Here is a 9542-nt window from a genome sequence, read left to right on the forward strand (position 1 = left end):
AGAGCTAGTTTCTGCCTTTGAGGATGTCCCAGATGCACCTTACACCCAACTTACCCAAAACTGAGTGTATCATCTTCCCTGCCCTCTCTCCCAACCCATATATCAACTCACACCTGTGTCCTGTGCTCTAACCAGACTGAACTTCTCATTTCCTTGCTGGGATGCCAACAGTGAGTAGTTTGGTGCTCTTAGACCACAAGGGTGGGAGGGAAAGAGAGACACAGACAAGCAGCCTAGGGCAGACAAAACCTCAACCAGACCTCCATGCCAGGTGGTGGAATCTAAATGTATTGGCTGCTATTCCAAGTTACCTTCCTCAAGCCTAAATCTTAGACTAGCTGTATAGTTTAGTTTTTCCTCTTTCACCAAAGGTAGTCTGCGTAGAAGATGACACAAAGGGCTTATATATCTATCATCTTGGCCAGAGATGCAGGGCAAAGCTTCAAATGACTTGGCTAGCAAGTGGCAAAGCAAGAACTTGAACGAAGTTTCCAGACTCCAAATCCCCATGCTCTACTAGTACAGCTCCTACTGAGTGTTTTGTGTCAGCAGTGAGGGAGGGGAGCAGGTCACAGCCCTGGCCTTGCAAAGTTGGGGTATTTCTTCCCCACTGTTGCCTCCGCCCCCACCCCGGAGGAGAGGGGGGTAGGCCAGTTCTGCTGGCCTTTCCTCCTGCCCCAGACTCCTTCCCTAGATGCTCTTCGTCTTTATTATTTTAGATGCTCTTCTTAAATCCTCGCAACCACCCTTTAATTTAGCAAGCATTACATCCCTTCATTTTGCAGATGAAACTGAGGCTCAGAAAGGTTAAGTTTCAGGCTCTAAAGCCTGGAATCTTCACCACTTCGCTCAGCTGCCATCCAAGTTTAGGCGACGGAGCTAAAGAAACAGGCCAACGGGTAATGAAGCGGACTCCAGGACCGGCCCTAGTTCACAGCTGAGGGCCACCAGGTGGCGCGACGAAGGTGCGGTTGCCCCCTGCGGCTGGTCGCTCGCACCTGAACCCAGCGGGGCGCGCCGAGGAAAGTAGGCTCCCAGGGTGGGGCGGGAAGTAGCCCGATTCCCCAGCCCAGGGTGGGCAAGGAGCACGGCTTTAGTTCGGCCGGCTGGGGACCGCCAGCGTCTCGCTAAAGAGTCACGCCTCCACCAGGCGACTGCCAGGCTGCATCAGCTCGCCTCCTGCTCTGCGCTCCCCAGTGTGCAATTTATGTGGGGGCTACAGGGGACAGAATAGAACGGGCGAGCGCAGCCGGGAGGTGGGGCCGGCCCCACCTGTCCACTGCTCGGACGGGGGCAGGGAGGGGGCGGAGCTTGTCCCGTAGTGCCCGCCCCCCAGTCCCCGAGTCCGGGGCGCGCGACGAAATATAAGGCAGCCGGGAAACAATGCGCCTACAGCTCGCGCTCCCGCGCCGATCCCGGGAGCGTCCGGGCTGTCGTGCGCGAGCGAGGGAGGGGGCGCGCGCGGAGGGGGCGCGCTTGTGAGTGCGGGCCGCGCGCTCGGTGGCGCGCATGTGCGTGTGTGCGGGCTGCCGGGCTGCCCCGAGCGGGCCGGGAGCCGGTACGCTCCAGGTGGCGGGCGGCGGGCGCGAGGTGAGACTGCGGGTGGCCCGGGCACGGGCGCGGGTGCCGGGGTGTGGGCTGGCTGTAGGCTGCCTTCTGGGCACAGCGCGCCCCCGCCCGGCCCGGCTGGGCTGGGCCCTGGGAGCTGCGCTCCGGGCGTCGCTGGCAAAGTTTGCTTTGAACTCGTTCCCTGCAGCCTGGTCCGCGCGCTGTGAGCGGCTTCCCTGGGCGCTCTAAGCCAGAGCCCGGCTTGCCAGGACTCAAGGATAGGACGCAGGCTGCAAGCCGGTGGGGTTGGGGAGGGACGAGAGCCCGGCAGCTGGCTGTGCCAAGGGACCTGGGACGCCTTCTTCCCTCGGCCCGCACCCAGCCAGCACGTCCCCCCTTCCCTCCTGCAGGGAGCGGACATGGACTTCGACTCGTACCAGCACTATTTCTACGACTATGACTGCGGGGAGGATTTCTACCGATCTACGGCGCCCAGCGAGGACATCTGGAAGAAATTCGAGCTGGTGCCGTCGCCCCCCACGTCGCCGCCTTGGGGCACGGGTCCCGGCGCCGGGGACCTGGCTCCTGCGATTGGTCCCCCGGAGCCGTGGCCCGGAGGGGGCGCAGGGGACGAGGCGGAATCTCGGGGCCACTCGAAAGCTTGTGGCAGGAACTATGCCTCCATCATTCGTCGTGACTGCATGTGGAGCGGCTTCTCCGCCCGGGAACGGCTGGAGAGAGCTGTGAGCGACCGGCTCGCCGCTGGCGCGCCCCGAGGGAACCCGCCCAAGGCGCCCACCGCCCCGGACTGCACTCCCAGCCTCGAAGCCGGCACCCCGGCACCCGCCGCCCCCTGTCCGTTGGGCGAGCCCAAGACTCAGGCCTGCTCTGGGTCCGAGAGCCCAAGTGACTCGGGTAAGAACTGCCCCGGACCATCCAAGAGGGGGACACGCCACGGGTGGCCAAAGCTCTCTACCTCTGTCAGGTCAAGCACTGGGTCTTTTCAAGCCTTTCGACCACCTCCCCTTTTCTTTGGCAGAAGCTGCTGAGGTAGCCCCCAGCAGTGTCTGTCTGGCACGTGGGTGTGTTGGTAAACAGTTTGGCGATGTGGCGTGGGAGCCAGCATCCCCTCGCTGATGATTGGAGCCTCAGGGGACAAGGGAGACAGTGGTGAGGGTTGGCGCTTAGAGAACAATACTGGGGTTGGACTGTGAGGGATTCCTGTCCGAAGGAGGCTGGAGGAGTCACTCCAAGCTTGAAGCTTTTTTGTTGCCGTCTCTTTCCCTGGGAAACTCACACTCCCTTAGGGAGAGAAGAGCTGAGGAGCCTTTTGTGCAAAGCCAAAGCCTTCGTCCTTTTAAAAAACCCAGGTCTTCAGTCAGCTTTACTTTAAAATGCCAATAATGAATGTCCTCTCCTTGCACCTCCCAGCCTTAACAACTTGTGCATTCTCTCCATCACCCATGAGACAGGTAGGGGAGGAATGAATGCTCCCCATTAACGGATGGAAAAACTGAGGACTAGAGATAGGAAATCGCTAGAAGTGAGCCCCAGCTTCCTGCCATCTAGCCAGCCTCTTTTCCCCAGTGCTCCATCCCAACCAGGCACCTCTTCCTTGGTGTTTATAGGGTCTTTGTGGTAGCTTATCTGAGAAGGGCTACACTTTGCCTTGCTGCTTTGGCCTGAGGTGGAAAGATTTTCTTTCAGCTCCCTCCCAATATGTCTGCAAGTTTCAGATGCTCCCTTGCATTCAACAAATATTCACTGGCCCTTATTTTGTGTCAACCTCTAGGCTAGATGCTTGGGCACCAGGGCCATAGAGTTCCAGGCCCTCCTCCCTGATCCTTGATGCAAGTGCAAACCTCACTGAGGGCGGACTGGAGCATCCTGTGCCACCAGACTGCGTTGTTCTTGCCCCAACATCTTGGACCTCTGTACCCATGAGAAGTACTGGAGAGGGTGCTTTTGCAGGGTGCAGACTGAGGCTAGCAGCATGTCGATCAGGGACAGAGAAAACTCACTGTAGCTTTTAAGAATAACTTTTATGTGACCATTGGAGAGGGAACTGGGGAATGGGGTATGGAAGTTGTCATACGCTTGAGGGGAAAAGAGGATAACAAAAATTAACAGTCAGTTTTTTTTGGTCCACTGTGTTAAGGTCATTTTTAACCTGCTTGCTTTCTATACTAAGAGCTTATATTTGTTTAATGGCTGGCATGGGAATCTTGAGATCAAGAAACTAATAAAGATGTATCTCTACCTTGACTAGTCTTAAAAAAAAAAAAAAAGATGTATCTCTACAAAGCCTGGTGGAGTAGTAGAGTGGAAAGAGAATTGTTTTGGAAGTTTGGAGATCTTAGTTTGAGATGCAGAATGTTACAAAGGCGATGTGTGGACTTGGCTGATATGAGTCTCATTTTCTCCCTTTGCACAGAAGGGAATTGGAGTGGATTGTCCTGCTGAAGACATTTCCTTGTCTGGGTAGAGTTAGACACAACTCTCTGGAAAGGAGAATAGTGTCATGAATTATTTCTTTCTTACAACCCTTCTGAGCCATGCGGTTTAACACTGAAAATTAAAGGTTTGGGATGTAGGGAAGCTTCCTGAATCATTTTCTGACCTGCCCTTTAACCTGAACCTGTTTGTGGGCTCCTGGTTCACTCACAGGCCACATGGCCTAGAACAAAATGCAACAGATTGCAAACAATGAGGAGGGGGTGGGGAGAGTGACTGACAGCAGGGCTTAGCCAATAGGGGTTAGGGGCTGTGTAAAACAGCATTCCAAACACAGCATAGCCAGCCAATCACAGGCTTTGGGGCCAGGAGGGCTGAATGGTCAGGTTTTATTAATGGAGAAATAATGCGATTGTCCACACAATGGGAGCCTTCCTGACAAAGGGGCTCAAGCTTCCTGATATGCAAAGAGGCTGGGAACGGAGTTCTTCAGTTGTCAGGCGGAAATGCGTTAAGGTGGCCTTCTGTGTGGGGGCTGGAAAATGTGTGGACCAGGAGGGTTTTCCTCCAATCGCCCCTCTCCTGGTTGGGTTAACCCAGGAGACCTCCAAGCCAGGGAATGACAGGGACATGTCCAAGTATCTCCAGGTCCCTGGTGTTTGGGTCCTGTATCCGGGACTTTCTCCTGCTGCCCAGTCTCTGCCTCTCGTGCAGGTAGCTTGGAAATGGTTGCTTGTACCTTTGTGAAGTTCCTGCAGCTTTCTCCAACCTGTGATTACAAATCCAACCTTCTTCAGGTCCAGGGAAGGGAGTGGGGCAGGCAACCTATACTTGATGGATGACTTTAGAAACCCATTGAACCCAGGAGCAAAATGCTCCTAAGGGAAACCCCTTCCCTCCCCTCTGTGGGTGATGAGGAATGGGTTGTAGCCGTCCCCTCTCTGAATCTCCAGCTGAAAGGGATGGCAGAATAGAGAGGTGGGGGAATAATAGGATTTATAACTTGTGAAAAGTAACAATTCCCCAAGTGCAGGCTGTGTTGGGCAGGAACAAAGGGCAGCTCTGCCCACAGACCCCTCATTTACAATTCTGATGGGGCATGAAAGAGCCCGACTGGGGAAGATCTTTATAGCTAAACTTTGTCCCGGGCCGGTAGCTCTTTCTCTCCATCCCCTCAGTGGGGGAGGGGAGAACCTTTGCAGACTGGGGGCTGTTGGCTTGGGTCTGCCTTTTGTTCTTATCTAAGCCTTGCTGTGCAAAAGGAAATTGGAGAATATTTTCCTTCTTGCTTATTTCCCGTTGTTTCCTTCACTCCGCCCTTACCCCATTGCAAATGAGTCCACTTTCTTCTCACTTCAATTTGTTTATCTCTAAATTGGGAAAATGTTACCTACCTTCCCAAGCCCCAGCATAGGGAGCTAAAGCTGTAGGGTCTATGTATGCATTTCTCATGGGATGTGTTTCCTCTCTTGATCTCTCTTCTTTGGACAGAGGGTGAAGAAATCGACGTTGTGACAGTAGAGAAGAGACAGTCCCTGGGTATACGGAAGCCTGTCACCATCACAGTGCGAGCAGACCCCCTGGACCCCTGCATGAAACACTTCCACATCGCCATCCACCAGCAGCAGCACAACTATGCAGCCCGTTTTCCTCCAGAAAGCTGCTCCCAAGAAGGGGCTCCAGAGAGGGATGCCCAAGAAGAGGCTCTGGAGGGAGATGCTCCGGAGGAGAAGGAAGATGAGGAAGATGAAGAGATTGTAAGCCCCCTGCCTGCAGAAAGCGAGGCTCCGCAGTCCTGCCACCCCAAACCTGTCAGTTCTGACACTGAGGATGTGACCAAGAGAAAGAACCACAACTTCCTGGAGCGCAAAAGGCGGAATGACCTGCGTTCACGGTTCTTGGCCCTGAGGGACCAGGTACCCACCCTGGCCAGCTGCTCTAAGGCCCCCAAAGTAGTGATCCTAAGCAAGGCCTTGGAATACTTGCAAGCCCTGGTGGGAGCTGAGAAGAGGATGGCGACCGAGAAAAGGCAGCTTCGATGCCGGCAACAGCAATTGCAGAAAAGAATTGCATACCTCAGTGGCTACTAACTGACCAAAAAGCCTGACTGTTCTGTCTTACAAAGACAGTTTATTTTTAACCTCCCCCTCCCCTTTAGTAATTTGCACATTTTGGTTACGGCGGGACAGTCTGGACAGTAGATCCCAGGATGCATTGCAGCCGGTGCACACACAATAAGGGCTTGCATTCTTGGAAACCTTGAAACCCAGCTCTCCCTCTTCCCTGGCTCATGGGAGTGCTGTGTCTTCTCTGGCGCCTTTGGCTTCTCAACAGGCAGCTGACTGAGGAGCCTTGGGGTCTGCCTAGCTCGCTAGCTCCGAAGAAAAGGCTGACAGATGCTATGCAACAGGTGGTGGACGTTATCGAGGGCTCCAGCCTGCATGAAATCTCATACTCTGCATGAGCTTTAGGCTAGGAAAGGATGCTCCCACTGGTGTCTCTGGGGTGATGCAAGGACAGCTGGGCCTGGATGCTCTCCCTGAGGCTCCTTTTTCCAGGAGACACACGAGCTGTCTTGAGTGAAGACAAGCTCGTAGACTTGATCAATATGGACCATTACCTCACTGTCAGACACTTTACAGTAGCTGAGGAGTTGGAAACCTTCAATATAAATGTTATGATGTTAAATGACGCCTCGCCTCTCACTCTCAATGCTGCGACTCTGAGAACATTTAAAGAGCCTGGACTCTAGGTTCTTTGTCTCAGAGCCCTCTGGGCCCTCTCCTCTGAGGGAGGGAGGGACCTTTCTGTCCTCACAAGGGACTTTTTTGTTTCATTCTGCCTTTGTTATGCAATGGGCTCTACGGCACCCTTTCCCATAAGTCAGAAATATTTCCCCAAGACACAGGGAAATAGCTTATAGCCTGGGGCCCAGGGAATGCTTGGAGTCCTGGCCAATGAATTTGTTCCCTGCCCAGGTGTTTTCCAAGGGTTACCTGAGGCCCATCTTAGAATCTTTTCTCAAGGCAGGTGTAAGGCACCTCAGAAGGGAGAACTGTTACCACTTCCTCTTTCCCACCTGCCTCTCATCTCAATCCTTGACTGATAAGTTTGAAGTTCTACTGGAACCATGTAAACCTGTCCTTCTCATGCAACTCCAAGGAGCTTGCTGGCTCTACAGCCACCCTTGGGCATCTGCCAACCTGCCATGAGTCATATCTCTTTCCCAGAATCTGGGCCTTACTGAAGTTCTGGGGATAGCAGTTGGGACTCATCCAGCACTCCAGAAGGTAGACTTGCTTCCTGGTGGGTTTTAAAGGAGCTTCCAGGAGCTCTGCTTAGTCAACCATGATGGATTTTACCCCGGCTGGACTATGCAGCTCCAAGTGGAATCCAGGTGCAGGCTCCAATCTGGGAAAGTCACCCAACCCAGCAGGTGTCATATGGGCAACCTCAGGACTCCTAAGCCTGTCCTAGAAAAAGGACCAGCCCCTTGAGAACTCTGCCCAGGACAGCAGGTGCCTGCTGGCTCTGGATTTGGAAATGGGGGAGGGGGCTGGTGGTAGGCACTATATGTGGCTCTGGAAAACAAAGTGCTACTTCCAAACTTATTGTCCAAAATGGTTTCTTTCTGAGGTTGCTGCTTGGCCTCAGAGAATCCCAGTGGATTTGGAAATAGCCTCTCTACCTTCTGGAGCATGGTTTTCAGGAGCCTACTGACTTCTGGAACTGTCTTTGGAGAACAGGTGGGGTGTAGGTTACTGATGTCTCACCTGAATAGCTTGTGTTTTATAAGCTGCTGTTGGGTATTATGCTAGGGGAGTTTTTTTTTTTTATACTGTATTTTTGTATGCCTTTTGCAAAGTGGTGTTAACTGTTTTTGTACAAGGAAAAAAAAAAAACTTGGGCAATTCTCCTGTTGCAAGGGTCTGATTTATTTTGAAAGGCAAGTTTACCTGAAATTTTGTATTTAGTTGTGATTATTGTTTGCCTGATTTTAAAATGTTGCCTTCTGGGACATCTTCTAATAAAAGATTTCTCAAACATGTCAGAGTGGGGGCAGCTTATGCCATCAGAATCCTCCTGAACCACGGAAAAATATTTCAGGGTAGCCACAAGTGATCCAGATGGCTGCATTTCTTTAACCATGTTGCTAACCTGGTCATTCCACTCTGGGTTCCTGAAATGCCATTTCAGACATGTCTAAACAATGTAGGCTTAGTAATCAGTGAACACGAAATTCTCTCGTGAATTGCAAAGAGTGCTGAATTTGTACTTTAGAAGGCTTGAAATCCTTGCTCTGCCACATCTTTTCTGGCCTTTTAACTTTACCTTTAAGAGTCCTAGTTTCCTTATCTGTAAAATGGGGATAAATGCTACTTCACAGGGTTTTTGCAGGTGTTAAATGAAGTAGTAGACTTTAAACTGCTTTCTAAACTATAAACCCTTATGCTCTTTAGAGTGATACTATTCTTAGCAGTATGATGACCTTTTGCAGGATGTCTTTTATAAAACTCTCTGAGAATTTGTGAAGTAATGTAATTTTTTTCTTACAGAAAGGTAGTTTTTAAATTCTTTCTCCCTTAATGAATGAAAGAAAATTAAGGTTCCCTTTCCTTCCCAGAGCTCTCATAAACTTGCTATAAGTGCAAGAGAGGGGAAGTTAATAATAGCTGTTCCTGCTAGAGCACCACTTATGTCTGAGCACTCTGCTGACTCCTTTATATCACACCACACCAAGCCAGGGCTACAGATGAGGAAACTGAGGTTCTTAAACAAAACTACCCAAGTTCACACAGCTTGTAAGTGAGTTGGGATCTGAAACCAGCTCTGCCTATCACCAGAGCCAGAGATCTTAACCACTATATTATAATGATCAGCTTGTTTTGTTAGCATGGGGCATGTGGAGGAGCTAAGCATGGAATTCCACCACTTAACTGCTTGTTGGAACTGTCTTTCTCTTTGGCACTATTGCTCCTGCCACTTACTGCGATAAAATGGAGCAAGTGTTCCATGACGAGCTACTTGCAGCATTGTGTGCTGGGTGGGACAGTCTTGCTGCAAAGAGGGCCACTCTGGAGCTGTAATAAGAAAACAGTTCCTGTTCAGAAAGGCCATGGGCTTCACAATGAGGGGAGGCCACTTTTGCTTTGCCTCCGCTAAATCCCGCTCTGCAGCTAGGACCTGGGTTAGTATTGCCCACGCGGCCTGTATGCCTGTGGAGTTGGAGTAGGGTCAAAAAGCTACTCCTAATTTCTCACATTTACAAAATGACTCTCTTGTGAAGCCCACCACAACCTGGGAAGTAAGCAATATCTGCCCTAGGGTCCTGGATCCCAGAGAGTTTTCTTGCTCAAAGTCAGGTAGCAAAATCAGGATCCTAAGCCCAGTCTACAGTCAGGTAAACTTATCATTCATCCCCCACTTCCCTCAAATGGCAAACCAAGAACCTAAGGAGCTGTTGGATAAAACAGACTTGGACTACCAGAAGTCTTTTTTTTTTAAACTCCCAGTGTATTCATCCTTTTTCAAGGCCATTT

At 51.6% G+C, this 9542-nt stretch overlaps 1 protein-coding gene across 1 annotated transcript; it reads left to right on the forward strand.

Annotated features, from left to right (window-relative positions):
• Window positions 1–1382: 1382 nt before the first annotated feature.
• MYCL (v-myc avian myelocytomatosis viral oncogene lung carcinoma derived homolog) lies at window positions 1383–8046 on the forward strand. Its single transcript, XM_012646675.1, has 3 exons — window positions 1383–1590; window positions 1959–2463; window positions 5494–8046. Exons 1-3 carry the CDS (start codon window positions 1510–1512, stop codon window positions 6090–6092), a joined length of 1185 nt encoding a protein of 394 aa, XP_012502129.1. The 5' UTR covers window positions 1383–1509; the 3' UTR covers window positions 6093–8046.
• The last annotated feature ends 1496 nt before the right edge of the window (window positions 8047–9542 follow it).

This window comes from Propithecus coquereli, unplaced genomic scaffold (assembly GCF_000956105.1).
Source record: "Propithecus coquereli isolate 6110/MARCELLA unplaced genomic scaffold, Pcoq_1.0 Scaffold249, whole genome shotgun sequence".
Taxonomy (NCBI): domain Eukaryota; kingdom Metazoa; phylum Chordata; class Mammalia; order Primates; family Indriidae; genus Propithecus; species Propithecus coquereli.

Bases quoted from the DNA above. Each gene is read 5' to 3' on its own strand.
- MYCL (XM_012646675.1), top strand. From the start codon at position 1,510: ATGTGCGTGTGTGCGGGCTGCCGGGCTGCCCCGAGCGGGCCGGGAGCC. The intron at 1,591-1,958 runs GTGAGACTGCGG...TCCCTCCTGCAG, and splicing joins TGGCGGGCGGCGGGCGCGAG to GGAGCGGACATGGACTTCGA. The intron at 2,464-5,493 runs GTAAGAACTGCC...TTCTTTGGACAG, and splicing joins CGAGAGCCCAAGTGACTCGG to AGGGTGAAGAAATCGACGTT.